An 18654-nucleotide genomic window follows, 5' to 3' on the forward strand; every position below is an offset into this window, starting at 1 on the left:
TGTTAACTAATTAGTAATTGATCTTCCTTTTAGTTACTATCACTTGATTCACATTTTAATAGTCTCTTCATTGCTTTCTCATGCATTCCTTTCAAGCTCTCCTTATTCAGCATCCTTGTTTCAACCCACTGCTTCCCTAATCACTCTCCCATGTTCCTTTCTGACCTTCACCTTCACCTATTTGCTAATCACTTCACCTGTCTGGTTTTCCCCAAGTTGATGTGTGATTATGTAATTATTTTTAATGACTTTTGGTATGCAAACAGTATAAATACTGTGTCTAGGTTGTCCAGGAGCAATCAAAGAAGTGCATTTCTCTCGGGTATACCTGTAAGGCACCAAGGAAAGAAAATTCATCATGGACACTTCAGGCAAAGTAAGTGCTACCTTTCAAATAGATCTATGTCATTTTCATTAGTTATCTAAAAAACGTACACTGAAACAAAATTAAGACACCATTTTCTCGAATCAGATTAGCAAAGATTTTTAGTGACAATACCTTATGTCTCCCTCCTGTGGAAACTCAAACATCCCTGGTGGGAAAATAACTTGCTAGAAGTTATAGTTTGTGATAGTTTGACAATATTGTATCAAATATCTTAAAAACATGTCTATCATTTGACCCAGAGATTTATTTAAAAGAAATAATAATGTTGTTTCTATAAACAAGTTAACTATGGCATTGCTTTAAAGGGTATAATGCTGGAGGGACAACTGGATGGCTCAATCAGTTAAGCCTCTATTGATTTTGACTCATGCCATGACCTTGGGGGAGTGGGTTTGAGCCCCATGTTGGGCTCTGCACTCCACATGGAGCCTGCTTGTCCCTCTCCATCTGCTCCTCCCAACAATTGTACTTACTCTCTCTCTCTCTTTAAATCTCTCTCTCTCAAAAAAAAAAAAAAAAGTATAACACCAGAAGCAGATATGTCAAATACTAGGAAACTGATTAAATAAATTATGATAAATTCCACCGGCATTCTTCAAAGAGCTGGAGCAAATAATCCTAAAATTTGTATGGAATCAGAAGAGACCCCGAATCGCTAAGGAAACGTTGAAAAACAAAAATAAAGCTGGCGGCATCACCTTACCTGATTTCAAGCTTTATTACAAAGCTGTGATCACCAAGACAGCATGGTACTGGCATAAAAACAGACACATAGACCAGTGGAACAGAGTAGAGAGCCCTGATATGGACCCTCAACTCTATGGTCAATTAATCTTCGACAAAACAGGAAAAAATATACAGTGGAAAAAAGACAGTCTCTTCAATAAATGGTGCTGGGAAAACTGGACAGCTATATGTAGAAGAATGAAACTCGACCATTCTCTTACACCGTACACAAAGATCAACTCAAAATGGATAAAAGACCTCAACGTGAGACAGGAATCTATCAGAATCTTAGAGGAGAACATAGGCAGTAATCTCTTCGATATCAGCCACAGCAACTTCTTTCAAGATATGTCTCCAAAGGCAAAGGAAACAAAAGCGAAAATAGACTTCTGGGACTTCATCAAAATCAAAAGCTTCTGCACAGCAAAGGAAACAGTCAAAAAAACAAAGAGGCAACCCACGGAATGGGAGAAGATATTTGCAAATGACAGTACAGACAAAAGGTTGATATCCAGGATCTATAATGAACTCCTCAAACTCAACCCACACGAAACAGACAAACACATCAAAAAATGGGCAGAAGATATGAACAGACACTTCTCCAATCAAGAAATACAAATGGCTATCAGACACATGAAAAAATGCTCATCATCATTAGCCCTCAGGGAGATTCAAATTAAAACCACATTGAGATATCACCTTACACCAGTTAGAATGGCCAAAATTAACAAAACAGGAAACAACATGTGTTGGAGAGGATGTGGAGAAAGGGGAACCCTCTTACACTGTTGGTGGGAATGCAAGTTGGTGCAGCCTCTTTGGAGAACAGTGTGGAGATTCCTCAAGAAATTAAAAATAGAGCTTCCCTACGACCCTGCAATTGCACTCCTGGGTATTTACCCCAAAGATACAGATGTCGTGAAAAGAAGGGCCATCTGTACCCCAATGTTTATAGCAGCAATGGCCACAGTCGCCAAACTATGGAAAGAACCAAGATGCCCTTCAACGGATGAATGGATAAGGAAGATGTGGTCCATATACACTATGGAGTATTATGCCTCCATCAGAAAGGACGAATATCCAACTTTTGTAGCAACATGGACGGGACTGGAAGAGATTATGCTGAGTGAAATCAGTCAAGCAGAGAGAGTCAATTATCATATGGTTTCACTCATTTGTGGAGCATAACCAATAGCATGGAGGACAAGGGGCGTTAGAGAGTAGTAGGGAATTTGGGTAAATTGGAAGGGGAGGTGAACCATGAGAGACTATGGACTCTGAAAAACAGTCTGAGGGGTTTGAAGTGGCGGGGGGGTGGGAGGTTGGGGTACCAGGTGGTGGGTATTATAGAGGGCACAGCTTGCATGGAGCACTGGGTGTGGTGAAAAAATAATGAATACTGTTTTTCTGAAAATAAATAAATTGGGAAAAAAAAAAAAAAAAAAAAATAAATTATGATATATTAGTCAATATAGTCCTAAGTGATCATTTTAAATTACCTGGAAAACATTTATAAAGCAAACTTCAAGAACAGACTATAAAACAGTATCCTTAGTATGATTACACAGACACACGTGTAATATCAATTGGAAAGACTTACCCTAAAATGTTAGAAATAGTAATAGCTGCGTGCCAGATATGCATTTTTTCCTTTTTACATTTGTCTGAGTTTTCCAAGTTTTTTGCCTTGAGTGTGTATTATTTTGAAATTACAAAAGATTTTTTTCATACATTTTTAATTGAGTTCAGTAGGTAAAAGCAGAATTATTTCATCCTGAAACAAGTAATGTTTTTTTTCCTTTTTTTAAAAAAGATGTATTTATTTATTTTGAGAGAGAGAGCAAGCGTGAAGTGGGGAGATGTGGGCAGAAGGAGAGAATCTTTCAAGTAGACTCCTGGCTGAGCAAGAAGCCCGATTCGGGGCTCCATCCCATAACCAATGATATCATGACCTGAGCCAAAACCAAGAAGTGGACACTTAACAAACTGAGCTAACCAGGCATCCCAGAAGTAATTTTTTTTTTGTATCTTTTTATTTGAATTTCTCTTCTGGCATTTGTCTCTTTTCTTTGTATTTTTTTTTAAGATTTTGTTTATTTATTTAACAGAGAGAGAAAACCTGAGTGGCCCAGTGGGTTAAGCCTCCACCTTCGGCTCAGGTCATGATCTTGGGGTCCCGGGATCAAGCCCCACATCGGGCTCTCTGCTCATTGGGAAGCCTGCTTCCCTCTCTCTCTGCCTGCCTCTCTGACTACTTGAGATCTCTGTCTGTCAAATCAATAAATAAAGTCTTAAATAAAAATACTAGTGAAAAAAAGAGCTAGTTTTTTGTACCTATTAGATACTTGGGTTTGGATGACTACTGTCAATGCTAAAGAGGGTGGAATAAATGATGATACAGATATCCTTTTATACTTCTAGGAATTATGCCAAGTTATTCAACATTTCTGTAAAGAAATTTGGAAATCAATTTAGCCTTAAAAAGGTCTCTATCTTTTCCAAAGTAATTGTTACTTTAGGAAACCAGGCAACTCAAAATTATGAACAAAGTTGTTTATCAAAATATACTTTAGAGTAGTCAAAACAATGGAAATAATTACATGTCTAGATAGTCATTAAGCAAATTGGGACATATTCAAATGATGAAATATGAAGTAGCCATTTAAATTTCTGATTACAAAGCATTTGAAGTCATGAGAAAATGCTTACTTACAAGTAAATGAAAAATGCATACTATATGATGGTTGTTACTAGCAAAAAAGCAGAATATAAAACGCTTATAGACACAATCTCAACTATACCAAAATTGTTGTTAAACTGGAAGGGAATATGCTAAAATTTCAACAGGTTGTACATGAAATTGCAAGGATCTTTCTTCTGTTTCTTTTTGATTTTTATATTTTTACTAATTATAACAAATAACTGTCATTTGTATGATCAGAATGAAAGTTAATTTTTTCACTCAATGATGTCACTTTATTGTCATCATGTCAACAGATAATTAGATGCCGGGCAGCCATTGCCTGGGCAGCAAATTCTTCTCTTTCAATTGAGGAAGTACAAGTTGAACCACCAAAGGCTGGGGAAGTTCGTATAAAGGTAAATTTAAGTCTTTTAACTTTTACCTATGAGGGTAAATGTAAGGAAATCCTGTTTTGTTTCATGTATATATTACATATATAAATAATATGCATAGAATTTGGATTTGGGGTCTGTTCACTTTTCTTAGTAAAAGAAGAAATTTTAAAACTAAGATAAATGAATAGAGGTAATGAATGTTTAAGATATTCTTAATACTTGTAAAATACTAGTAGTTCACTCATCCACCATAATTATTTTTTCAGGATTGAAAATTTTACTTAAGTTATATAATATCATAGGCCTATATAGTTCACAATGTGACCTAGAAGGTGTTTTAAGTAGTAACTTTTTTTTTCATTTTTGAGAGAAAGAGAACAAGAAGTTTATTCCCCTCTACTTCTCTGATACAAAATTGATATCAACAAATGAATATGCAGTGGCTAATGGACTAATTTTCCATCTCTATTGTTTTGGACTCATACATTATAGTGATCTCAGATTTTGTCTGAAAAAGTCTAGAAATGCACACTAGGATGCCCTGATAGCCTCCAAAGTGATTTGGAATGGTTAACGATTATTGAACAGAACTGAGACCAGGGATGGGAAAATACTGACCTGTCAAAAGCTCCTTGCCACTCTCAAATATCCTCTCAATCAATACATCTCAAATTTTACAAAATCATTAAATACCCAGTTTTAGGAGTATTACTGCTTTAAATCTTATTAAACATTAAATTCACCTATCTTTAAATTTGAGACCAGGAAATTCAACACCTGATTTAATGAACACAACAAATACGGAAATCCATATGCTTCTAGTCCATATTATATCTAATCAAAGTAGAAGGTATAGGAGACTGGTTACAGGAGAAAGGGAATAAAGGGAATTGGAAAGATGAAAAAGGGAAAGGCAGTGAAGGGAAGGAGGAAAGTAGGAAAAGACAGATGGCAGTGAAAGACAAAACAGGAGAATAAATAAATTATCAACTCCATGTCTGCTGTTACGCTAGAGATTTTATATCACCAGAGAGAGATGGTAAAGAACAAAATGAAAAGTGATCAGAATGTACACAGAGAAGGGAGTTTAGTAACTGACTGTTCTTCCAAAGCTATATTTTTCTATTTATCATCCCTTCAAACAGCTTTTAATTAGGGCTTATTGTATACTATGTCACCATCTGCTGAAATGTTCCCTAGTTAATTAGCCAATATTCTCTGATCTTACACTGACATGCTCCTTAACCACAAAAGCTGAATCCTAAACAATAAATCCACAATCCACCAAATTAAAAGTTGCATCAGCAAGAACCTGAGCAATATCACACTGAACCCTAGACAAAATCAAGCTTAAGGACTGGGTTTGTTCATAAGCACAGATAATTCCACCTCCAGCTTATGCCATGGACAGCTTCCCCAAAATAACTGCATATTCTTAACTGATAGAGCAAACCTAATGAAGGGATTCTAGCTTGCTGCTTTGATAGCATCTCAAAGACATTTTAGCTCTATGGAAACCAAAACCACAGCGTATTTCTTATGAGTTGTCTTCTTAGCCATTCGCCACAATCATATACTGTGGTTGTTCCCAATGTTCCAGTTATAAATGCTGCCATTCCCACTACGCATACTGGAAAACTAGTCAATATGCTCGGCCATATGCTTTTCTGGCTGTATTCCAGGCAGAGCAGTAACTTAGGGATCATGGTACATGAACGGTTTCATTTTTATGATCAATATAGTTGGGTTGAGTCTATTAACGGAAAGAAAACTCATTCCATCAAGTAAGAAGTCTCAAAACTCAATATCAACTGAATTTTGCAATGGTTAATTTTAACTGAAACTCATTTTTACATTATTGATTTGAAGAATGTTTTCAACATACAAGTTTAAAATGCTAAAAACAGATTTTCCCAGGGACGCCTGGGTGGCTCAGTTGGCTAGGCATCTGCCTTCAGCTCAGGGTCCTGGGATTGGGTTCCACTTTGGGCTTCCTGCTCAATGGAAGCCTTCTTGCTTCTCCCTCTGCCTGCTTCTCCCTCTGCTTGTGCTGTCTCTCTCTGACAAATAAATAAATGAAATCTTTAAAAAACAAATTAAAAAAAAAAAAACAGATTTTCCCAGAGCAGGGGAAAAACATTCCATGGTATGAGCCTAAAATTTTTTGTTTCTCAATGGCAGTGCTGTTGATAATGTGGGCAAAAAATCCTTCATTGTATTCAACTGTCCCTCATACTTCAAAACTATTTGATGACATAAATGTACAGAGTAGATTTCAAAAACCCTAAATTTATTTCCAGATCTGAACATGTGCCATGCAAATTTGGACAAGTCATTCTCAGTCGTTGAATCTCCATTTCCTCATCTCTAAATTGGAAATAATAAGATCTGCCCTGTATTCCTCTGCACAGTGGTATAGGGATGAAATGGCATAATTCTTGTAAAATTTTTAATAATCAGTCTCAGATTTAAAAAAAAAGAAAAGAAAAAAAGAAAAATTCCAAACCAGGTAATCCTTATTCACTTAATTCCTCTGCAGATGGTATCTACAGGGATCTGCGGTACTGATGATCACACAATAAAAGGATTACTCTCAGCAGTCTTTCCTTTCATCCCAGGCCATGAAGGAGCTGGGATTGTGGAGAGTATTGGCAAAGGAGTGTGCTCAGTGAAACCAGGTAGGAGGTGGGGCCATAAAACGCTTCCCACAAACAGCCTCCCAAAGAGCAACTATTGCACAGAGAGGGAACTTAAAACGCATTAACGTATATTTGAGAAGAAAAACTTGGTTTGCCTCTAGACTCTTCTGACTAATCACATATCATTATATTAAGTGTATCCAGTGACTCCAAGAGTTACAGGTTTCCCTACTGCCTTCTCTAGCAATCCAGAGGAGCAGTAGCTGAGCCAAACATATATCCATAGCTAAAAGAGGTTTGAGATAGGACCAGTGTACTTCTAAATAGATTGGAAGCTATTGAAACTGTTTCTTATATATATTTGTATCCCGACATGCTTAGCACAGTGCCTGTCCCAGAATGTATTAGAATGTTTGACAAATGAATGTTCTAATCAACTGGAATATAGAATTTGAATTTTCATTGACTGGATGATAATGATATTTCAAAGAATCAAATAAAGCAAGTATATGCTCTTCACCAGACCATCAAAACAGATCTTCACATCGCTATTCTTAGCATGCCTGAAATGAGCAGAAAGAATAAGGGCAATGGCACAGACTAAGGTACTACAGAACCTCACAGCTTGGAGCCAGGCCCACAAAGAGATTTAAGAGAGTGCATGGTCAGGACACTTGTGAAGCTCTTACCAGGAAATTCATTCAGCAAACAATTATGAAGTAGCTACCATGCATCTGACACTAGACATAGCAGGGGGACAAAAGTAAAAGGCGTGGTCTCTATGTCCCCAAGAACATAATGCAAACAGGTGAGATACATGCTCTAATTCCTCTTAGCTAGAGGAAATGCCAGTGAAAGTTTTGTGGAAAACAATGAGCATTTGGAGGGAAAGGATAAGAGAGCAAAAGTTCTCCTGAATTTGAGATGCAGGACCTTTGAAATTTTTAAGGGCCGGTGAAGCTAAGTTGCATCTTATTTAAATTTACAAGAGATTTTAATGCCATCTAAACTCTGCAAAAGGCCAAAGTGGGGGTTGTTTCCTTGTTAAGAAAATTGTAAGGGTTATCAGAAACAGTGTTGTAGACTTCTGACTAGGCCTTTGTAAGTCTGTGATGACTGCGTTAATTAATTTTCTTCGCAGACTCTATCCAGCCGGTCCCCCTAAGGCCCAGGAGGGCTATCTAATGACTGGATCCAAGTATAATCAATATTCTCTCCAGAACTCTCTCTGCAGAGGGAGAATGATTCCTTTTATTCTCTGGAATTAGCATATCTAGGAACTAAAGAAAATACGTCAGAGGCTGCTATGGGTCAGTGTGCCATCGTGGGGCACACTCAATGAAAAGTGCTTTCTTATAACCTAGCTGGGACACTAACCAAGTGACTACACTATGGGGCTTAAATCCTTCAAATGGAAAACAAAAGGTTTAAATCAGATAACATCTCTAAGGTTTGCTCTTAGTTTCATCATGTTATTTCCAGAGCACAGAAAAGCAAACCTACAACTATCCACCCCATAAAAAAGATCCCCAAATTTCCATTATTTGCCCAAAAGAATAATGTAATTTCTAAAACCAGGCTATATGGTTTCTCCTTCAAAACAGCGATGTGCAACACAGGAAACAACAGGTGTTGGGGAGGATGCAGAAAAAGGAGAACCCTCTTGTGTCTTGTAGTGTTGGTGGGAATGCAAACTGGTGCAGCCACTCTGGAGAACAGTATGGAGGTTCCTCAAAAATTTAAAAATGAGAGACTGTGGACTCCAGGAATCAAACTGAGGGTTATAGAGGGGAGGGGGGTGATGGGATGGGTTAGCCTGGTGATGGGTATTAAGGAGGGCACAGATTGCATGGAGCACTGGGTGATATATGCAAACAATGAATCTTGGAACCCTCCATCAAAAACTAATGATGTACTGTGTGGTGACTCACATAACAATAAAAAAATTATTTAAAAAAAGTTAAAAATAAAACTACCCTATAATCCAACAATTGTGCACTACTAGGTATTTACCCAAAGGATACAAAAATACTAATTCAAAAGGACGTGTGCATCCCAATGTTTATAGGAGCATTATTAACAATAGCCAAACTATGGAAATAGCCCAAAGGAATGGACAAAGAAGATGTGGTATATGTGCATACATAATGGAATATTGCTCAGGCATGAAAAAGGATGAAATCTTGCCATTTGCAATGACATGGATGGAGCTAGAGGGTATTATGCTCAGTGAAATGTCAATCAGAGATAGACAAATATCGTTATGATTTAAATTGTGTGGAATGTAAGAAACAAAATAAACAAGCAAAGACAAAGAGAAGGAAAAAAAAAAAAAACAGAGAAGGGCAAATCAAGAAGCATACTCTTAACTATAGAGAACAAGCTGATGGTTACCAGACGGGAGGTGGGCAGTGGGACAGGTTAAATAGGTGATGGGGATAAAGGAGGGCACTTGCTGTGATGAGCACTGGGTGCTGTATGGAAGTGTTGCATCAGTATATTGTACACTTGAAACTAATATAACACTGTATGTTAACTAACTGGAATTTGAATAAAAACTTAAAAAGAAAAAAAAAAAATGGCCAGTGTTTCCCTGGCTGCCGTAACCTGCCCGCAGCAAGTTTTCAAACCATCCGATGAAATGTTTATAAACATACTATTGTATTTCAGTTCCAAAAGTATTTCAAACTAATGCTTGTATTATTATTTTTTATATATACAGGAGATAAAGTCCTCACACTTATTATTCCACAGTGCAGAGAATGCAGCTCCTGCTTGCATCCCAAGGGAAACTTCTGTGAGAAGCAAGAGTTAGTAACTTACTCTTTACTCTTTTATTAAACTGCTGATATTGTATAAGCACTAACCTGTAACTAAAGGGGCTCACTTCTGTCTTTACAAATCCATGTGTCTGTGCCACTGCCTGCACCTGTGTCTATGTCACTGAAAAACAGTGTTCTGCCTTCTTCTGGATTAATGTTGGATGGGACAAGCAGATTCATCTGCAAAGGAAAAAAGATTCATCACTCTTTCCGTGCAAGCACATTCACTGAATATACTGTTGTACCTGAGATTGCAGTGGCAAAAATTGATGATGCTGCTCCCCTGGAAAAAGTCAGTCTCATAAGCTGTGAGGTGCCCACAGGTTATGGGGCTGCTGTGCACTCAGCCAAGGTGAGGAAACTACCTGTGTAAATGTTCAACTGTTATATACATTTCCAAAAGTTTCAATGGTTGTTTTTGTTTGTTTTCTTGATTACATGTGCACCCAGGTTTGATTCCTAATACCTGTCTTGTGAATTTGTAGGTCACTCGTGGTTCCACCTGCGTGGTCTATGGACTTGGTGGAATCGGTTCAGCCATTGTCATGGGATGCAAAGCATCTGGTGCTTCTAGAATCATTGGGGTTGACATCAATGAGGAGAAGTTTCCCCGGGCCAGAGCGTTAGGAGTCACTGATTGTCTCAACCCTCAAAAACTCAAGAAGCCTGTCCAGCAGGTGGTCAGGGAAATGACAGGAGTTGGTGTTGACTTTGCCTTTGAGGCAATTGGACTCAGTGATGTCATGGTATGTGGGCTTGGGGCACAGTGATTAGATGCTTAATGTGGGGGGTGCAACATGCTAAATATCTTCATGTAGATACATACAAACTCTTCTGAACATAGGTTTTGGACCTGTGGACCTCAAGTGTAAAAGTAGAATGTAATTTCACTCTAAAATATTTATTTTAAAAATAAAAGCAATATATACTTAAAAATATGTCATTGTAGCACACAAAGCTTAAACATTTGAAAGGCCACAATACCAGTAGTCCCTTTTCTTCATTCCTAGCTCTGCATATATGCTATTATATTTAAGTATAAATATTATTTAACTCACGTGGTAATTATGGGTCCTATATTAGAACCATTCATTCATTCATTTGAAAAATGAATTCCTATGCACCAATGTGTTATGTTCTAGGGATACAAGGGTGAATAAAATATGTACCTTTCAGATCTTACAGTTTAGAGGACAGCAAGTAGACAATTCATATATACCTAATGTAATTAACTGAAAAATAAAGGAAGTAAAGGTAGTGATAGAGATAACAGGAAAGAGAAAATAAGGCAAAACAGAGGAAAAGTGAAAGAAAGATTCAGTCAACTTTTTCTGGTACAAAGCAGAGAAGAAAGTAAAATAATTAAATGTGAAGAAGTACACTGAACATCCCTACAAAACTGAATTTTAAAAAATAAAAAAACTTCACACACCCATATGTATGTATTTGTTTTATTTTATACAAATGGGTAAGACAGAGAACCATAGCTAGTGGACAATTTTATTTAACAAATATATGGTCCTTATTATATCCCAGGTAGTGTTCTAAATGTTTTAAGAATGATAAATCACTTAAATCTCATAACCACTCTATGAAGTAAGGTAGTATTATTCTTCTTTTTACATGAAGAAACTGAGGCATAGGGAGGTTAAGTAACTTACCTCAGGTCATCCAGCTAGCACAGTCTGTGCTCTTTCCCACTAAACTCTGCTGATTTTCTAATGAGATCCCATCACTGGCAGTGTTGAAACTGAGGTTGAGGTAGTATCTGGCCAGGAAGAGATGCAAGATTTAGGAACTTGATTCCTTCCACTTCTGGTGGTAGTTGTCACTTACTCATGGGAGGGAGCTTATGGTCATTATTATCATTATCAGCTTGCTGCTTGGGATTCCTGCCACCTGAGCCATGGTGTCTGTCTGATCGTTGGGGTGGCTCCAGTAAATTCAAAGCTTTCCCTGGCTGCACCAATGATTGTCTCTGGACGGACGTTGAAGGGAGTATGCTTAGGAGGTAGGTCGATGACTAGGAGGGGCTGGTTGGTTGCTCTCATGAAATCCCTTTGACTTTGTAGAAACATAGAATTCAAAATTCCTCTCTTGAGGAAACAGAATTATAATGGTAGGAAAGATTTCTCCAATGAGTTGGAAAATTTTGTTAAATCGATTTTAGTTAATTTAATTAAATAGGTTTTTTAAGTCCAAATATAATTTTTATCTCCTGCAAAATAGTTTTGGGGTTTTTCCAATGTTTCAAATAATTTAGTCAATCTCAGTTCCATGCGAGTGGGTTTGTTGTGCTTTTTTAGCTGCAAAGCTTCTCAATTGTATAACACTATATAAATAATATATATTTACATATATAAAGAATATAAGCTCTCTCTCTATATATTTATATATAAATTATTTATAAATATGTAACATATATATAAAAATTATTTATAAATATATAACATCAACCTAGTGTTTTGGCACCGGCTTTTTTTTTTCATTTATTTATTTTCAGCATAACAGTATCATTATTTTTTCACCACAGCCAGTGCTCCATGCAATCCGTGCCCTCTATAATACCCACCACCTGGTACCCCGACCTTCCACCCCCCCCCCGCCACTTCAAACCTCTCAGATTGTTTTTCAGAGTCCATAGTCTCTCATGATTCATCTCCCCTTCCAATTTACCCCAACCCCCTTCTCTCTAAGTCCCCATGTCCTCCATGCTTTTTGTTATTGGCGCCGGCTCTTATCTTTTAAGAAGAGCCTTTATTTATGAGCAATGTCAACCAACAGCTTTAATCAATTAATATTCCCATATTTCCCCATTGCTCTGATACTAAGTTTCCAATGCCATCTCCATGCATGTGAATACACAAAGGATGAAATGTTTATGCCATGGTAAGCCCAGGAACTGAGCTAGAGAATTCTAGTTTAAAAGTACCATTTTTCAACTGAGTAACATGTGAATATTGACCCAGTTTTTCTCCAAAGGAATTCTAGGTAACAGAATTTCTGGAGCAGCACACTTAATAACAGTAGTCAATGGTTTCTGATGTACAAATGATTTATTTTCCATGTTTAATGTTAATTTTTCAGAAGAAAATCTCCATGACATAATTTTTTTTGTTTTGCAGATTATAAAACCAGAGACTGTATTCCCCAACTAGTGACTAGTTACCTGCAAAATAAAATTAATATAGATCCATTAGTAACCCATCAGTTGCCTTTTGACCAACTCCACAAAGCTTTTGAGTTGTACCATGCTGGAAAAACGTGAGTGCTTTATTTGATGCTCTTCTATACCCTGAATTCACAGTGAAAATGACTACTCAAACATTTCCAAGTGGTTTTGTGACAAAGAGACGGCTATTTGGATCTTTAATATCTTTCACATGCTCAACCCTATTCCTGACTGTCACCAGAATAAGAAAAGGTTTTACCTGTAGGTCCCTCTTTAGGAAATATCCTCATCGACCTAAAGAAATGTTCAAGAATTCAATATAATACTAAGAACCACTCCACACTACATTGGTCAATTATGCATTTTTTTTCTGGTTAGAGACATTATCTAGAATGAATGAGTTGATATGATTGGAGTCATACAATCTTGCGAGGAATCTTAGAGGCCAAGGTTTAGACTCCACCTAGAGCACAAATCCTTCTACGTCATTTCTGACAAATAGACACTCTGCTTCAGCTAGCAGGAATGGGGTGTTCACTCAGTGTGTTCATTTATTCAATGTTTATTTAGTGTTAGTATAATATTAGCCAGGACTTTCCTAAGTACTGGATACACAGAAGAGAACAAGCAATAATAAATAAATGGGGAATTACTCCTGTGATGAATGCTTTGATTTTCTCATTCTGATTCTAAACACATCTCCTTTTCATATTCTCTTCTCCAACTCTACCTACAGATTTTCTGCTTAAGTGATTTTTAAAAAATTTTCTTTAGGTCTTTAAGTTTTACCTTGCTATACTGCTTTCTTGGTTTTGACCCAGCATGTCAGCCCATCTAAATCAGGAATGAAGAATCAAGAAACCTCATCTGAAATTTTATAGTCAGTGTACAGAGAATGCAGAGAGGGGATCTAGCAAGCAGAAGAAAGACTGCAAAAGGAAAGGAATCCCCCCAAAATGCATTTTTTCTTTCCTCTTCAGACACAGTGCTAGATCTTGGGATTGACAGATGCTGATCAGAAGCTATAGCAGAGGATTTGGGTCTTTTTGGTCATGCAGCCTGAGAGAGCCAGGCTCAAAGCTGAGGCCTTCCTTTCTGATGTTGGATCCTGATGTTGATCCTGCTTTCACCATATCCAGGTGGTGATATTAATGATGATCCCAAGCAGATGATCAGTCAATATTTCATACAGGTGTACTGGGACGAAGGTGGTCAGGAGGGAGTACAGGGAAGAAAGTAGGCAATGCAACCTCACATGGTACTGTGCAAAATTGCTTTGCTGAAATCACTGTTTCTTAAGCACATCAATCATTTTATTACTGCACTTTTTGTTTCAGCATCCGCTGTATCCTGCTGTTCTGAGATCCCAGATGATAAAAGATGCAGGGACCTCCTTGGGGATTTCATTCCTTCGTGTATCACTTCTCTGATTGTTCCAGTACAGAGGAAGAGTATCAAAGATGGAAATGTAGTGTAACTGTGTAAAATAAAATAATGCATCTTGAATGTCACTGTAATAAAATAACTTCTTAGAGAACGGATGTTATATAATTCATTCTATGACTTTAAGAAGAGAGATGATGAGATTTAGTGGTGACATTGTTGATAATGCCCATCAACCCAACTGTCACCAGTCCATAAAAGTGTCATTGAGTTATCCCTTGTTCCCATCCACAGAGTACCTCCGTAATACACAAATTTCTCTGTATCTTTCATGCCATAAAAGAGTTTGTATGATTTTGCTGCTTCTTCAACATGCTGGGGTGTCATAAATCTTTGGAAGTCTAACTCAGGACATAGTAAGCCATTTTCTATACTAATCTTAATTATCATATGCCTTTACGCATGAAATGTCAGGCCTCAGTTCCCATCTGCTTCCAAACACGAAAACACATTTGGAAAATCTTGCAAACTTCACCCCTACGTAGCAGGTATAGGACCCTCTCAGAAGAATTCCTTCATATTTACAGCCTCCTAACTTCTTTTAAAGTCTTTGAGTCAGTATAATCCCTCATTGGGATTGAGAGCAGAAGCAAAAACTTAGGGGTGCCTGGGTGGCTCAGCGGGTTAAACTGCTGCCTTCGGCTCAGGTCATGAACTCCGAGTCCTCGGATCGAGCCCCGCATCGGGCTCTCTGCTCAGCAGGGAGCCTGCTTCCTCCTCTCTCTCTGCCTGCCTCTCTGCCTGCTTGTGATCTCTCTCAATAAAGCTCTCTCAAATAAATAAGTAAAATCTTTAAAAAAAAAAAAAAGAAGCAAAAACTTATGTCCTCTTATCCTGCTTCTTTTCTTATATTTTTCATCTGTCCTTGAGTCATTTCCATTCCCCTTAATCCTTCAGCTTTTGAAACACAAAAGCCAAGAGTAAAATTTCTCTTATAATCATTTTAGTTGCAATATCCCTTTCTGATATTTGGGCACAGAATGGCCAGTTGACATAAAGGGGGAAGGTCCAAGAATGAAAGAAAGCACATGAAAAAAATGTTTTCCAAAGGTGACTATGTTAAATATGATCCTGACAGGTTAGTTCTGTCACCTTCACAAGTCCTTTCCTCTCTGAGTATCAACTGCCACACTATAAAATGGAGAAAATAAGAGCAAAGTTGTTGGATGATTTTTAAGACTGGAGATCATGTGTATAAACATAAAAATAAAGTGGAAAACCTCTAAAAAGTTTAAAGAATAAAATAATTGGGATTTTTAAAAAGAGGGAGAAGATAAAGCAAAGAATATTTTAAACTAATCAGTCGAATAAAAATTTAGTATAGAATCAAAACATCCTACAGAATAAATTAATAGTTTAATTAAGATTAGGAAGAATTGAATTTCAAAAGAATACAATGAAAACTGGGGCTTTTTAAAAAGATTTTACTTATTTATTTTTCAGAGAGAGAGAGAGAGAGAGAGAGCGCACAAGCAGGCAAAGTGGTAGGCAGAGGCAGGGAGAGAAGCAGGTTCCCTGCTGGACACAGAGCCCAATACAGGACTCAATCCCAGGACCCTGGGATCACAACCCAAGCCAAAGGCAGTTACTTAACTGACTGAGCCACCAAGGCTTCCCCAGTGAAAACTGTTTTAAATAAAATAGAAAAACTATCAAATCGACCCAAAATATGAGAAAGAAAATAAAACAGTAATAGAACACATTCTTAATAAATCACAAAGAGAAAAAAAAAAACTGGTAGCATTGTTGCATCCCAGAATAGCCCACTAACAACACAGGGACCAAACCCTGCTCACAACAGGCAAAGAGAGCCATCACAGATGACTGGACTGAAGGCAAACAAAACTCAGCCACAATAGTAGTGTGCATGCAATACACATAGGAGGTCACCCCTGATGTGCTAGGTACTGGTGAACAGGGGACCCTGCACTGCAGGACACTACAAAACATCTTCATTAGGCCACTACTTTCAAAAGCAGGGGACATACCTGTCTTTGCTAAGACAGAGAAACAAACACAGAGAATTAAACAAAATGAGGAAATAGAGGAATATGTCCCAAAGGAAAGAATAAGATAAAATCACAGCAAGAGAGCTAAACAGAGTGGAGATAACTAATAAGCCTGTTAGAGAATTTAAAGTAATGGTCATAAGGATAGTCACTGAACTTGAAAAAAGAGTGGAGGACCTCAGTGAAACCCTCAACAAAGAAAAAGAAAAAATTAAAAAGAACCAATCAGTGATGAAGAACTCAATCACTGAAATTAAAAATAAGCTAAAGGAAGCAGAAGAACGGATCAGTGACCTAGAGAACAAAGTAATGGAAAGCAATCAAGTTGTACAGGAGAAAGATGAAAGAATAATTTTAAAAATGCAAATAGATTAAGGGACTTCAACAACACCTTCAAGAATAAAAACATTTGGGGCACCTGGGTGGCTCAGTAGGTTAAAGCCTCTGCCTTCAGCTCAGGTCATGATTCTAGGGTCCTGGGATCAAGCCCCACATCAGGCTCTCTGCTCAGTGGGGAGGCTGCTTCCTCCTCTCTCTCTCTGCCTGCCTCTCTGCCTACTTGTGATCTCTGCCTGTTAAATAAATAAATAAAATCTTTAAAAACAACAGCAACAACAACAACATTTGCATTATAGGGATTCCAGGAGGAGAAAAGAGGAGAAATTGGGCAGAATATTTATTTGAAGAAATAATAGCTGAAAGCTTCCCAAATCTGAGGAAGGAAATAGATATCCAGATGCAGAAAGTATAGAGATTCCCCCAACAAAATCAACCCAAAGACATCCACACCAAGGCACATAGTAATTAAAATGGCAAGGAGTAGGGATAAAGAGAAAATTTTAAAATCAACAGGTGAAGAGACAGTTACAAACATGGGAAACCCCATAAAGCTATCAGCAGATTTTTCAGCAGAAACTTTGTTGGACTGAAGAGAGAGGCACAATATATTCATAGTGCTGAAAGACGAAAACCTGCAACCAAGAGTATTCTATCCAGCAAGACTATCATTCAGAATAGAAGGAAAGATAAAGAGTGTCTGAGACAAACAAAAACTAAAGGAGTTCATGACCACTAAACCAGTCCTACAAAATGTTAAAGTGAACTCATTGAGTGGAAAGGAAAAACCACAAGGAATATTTAAAAAAAAAAAAAAAGTAAGAAACACAAAAGCAGTGAATATAAATAAGTATATCTGCAAAAATCAGTCAGGGAAATCACAGAATAAAAGGGTGTAAAGTTTGACACCATATAACTAAAACATGGTGGGGAGGGGGAGTAAAGAATGGGTTCATATGTAAGTAAACATCAACTCAATATAGATGGCTATATGCAGAAGATGTTATATACAAACATAATGGTAACAAATCAAAAACTGGTAACAGGTATGCAAAAGAGAAAGAAAGAGAGAGAGAGAGGAATCCAAGTATATCCCTAAGAAAGCCAGCAAACTGAGAAGAGAGCAAGAGATGAAGGGATAAGAGAAGAAATACAAAACAGCCACAAAGCAAGTAACAAAATGGCAATAAACACATACCTATTAATAATTACTTCAATGTAAATGGAATAAATGCTCCAATTGAAAGATATAGGGTGACCGAATGGATAAAAAAGCAAGAGCCATCTATATGCTGCCAATAAGAGACTCAGTTCCGACCTAAAGACACATGCAGATTGAAAGTGAGGGAATGGAAAAATGTTTCATGCATATGGATGTCAAAAGAAAGCCAGGGTAGCAATACTTACACAGGATAAAAATAGACTGTAACAAGAGAAAAAGAAGGACACAATATAATCATAAAAGAGACAATGCAAGATATAACAATTATAAATGTGTATGCACCAAACATGGGAGCACCCAAATACATAAAACTGTTAAGAACAAACAAAAAGGAACTAAATGATAAAAACACAAAAAGAGTAAGGGAACTTAACACCACATTTAACATCAGTGGACAGATCATCCCAAAGAAAATCAACAAGGAAAGAGTGAATTTGAATTACACTCTAGGCCAGATGGATTCCACAGGTATATACAGAATATTCCATTCTAAAAGAGCAGAATGCAAATTCATTTTAAGTGCACATGGATCATTCTCCAAAATAAATCACATATTAGGCCACAAAACAAGTTTCAAAAAACATAGAGATCAAAGTCACATCATGCATCTTTTCTGACACAGTGCTATGAAACTAGAAATCGATCACAAGAAAAAAAATCTGGAAAGACCACAAATATACAAAAGTTAAATAACATGCTACTAAACAATGAATGGGTCAACCAGAAAATCGAAGAAGAAGTAAAAAATTAGATGGAAACAAATGAAAAGGAAAACAAGTGGTTGAAAATCTTTGGGATACAACAACAGTGGTTCTAAGA

The 18654-nt window shown here is 37.2% G+C and overlaps 1 protein-coding gene across 1 annotated transcript; it reads left to right on the plus strand.

Moving 5' to 3' along the window:
• The first annotated feature begins 284 nt into the window (after positions 1-284).
• LOC122890453 (alcohol dehydrogenase 1-like) lies at positions 285-14362 on the plus strand. The gene is made up of 9 exons (XM_044226066.1): positions 285-376; positions 4112-4213; positions 6732-6870; positions 9554-9641; positions 9786-10005; positions 10139-10399; positions 11529-11664; positions 12779-12917; positions 14163-14362. Exons 1-9 carry the CDS (start codon positions 359-361, stop codon positions 14185-14187), a joined length of 1128 nt encoding a protein of 375 aa, XP_044082001.1. The 5' UTR covers positions 285-358; the 3' UTR covers positions 14188-14362.
• The last annotated feature ends 4292 nt before the right edge of the window (positions 14363-18654 follow it).

The sequence above is a fragment of the Neovison vison genome, chromosome 11, assembly GCF_020171115.1.
Source record: "Neovison vison isolate M4711 chromosome 11, ASM_NN_V1, whole genome shotgun sequence".
Lineage (NCBI taxonomy): Eukaryota > Metazoa > Chordata > Mammalia > Carnivora > Mustelidae > Neogale > Neogale vison.

Coding starts and splice junctions, on each gene's coding strand:
- LOC122890453 (XM_044226066.1), top strand. Junction 10,006..10,138: donor CTGCTGTGCACTCAGCCAAG/GTGAGGAAACTA, acceptor GTGAATTTGTAG/GTCACTCGTGGTTCCACCTG. Junction 12,918..14,162: donor TTGTACCATGCTGGAAAAAC/GTGAGTGCTTTA, acceptor TTTTTGTTTCAG/CATCCGCTGTATCCTGCTGT.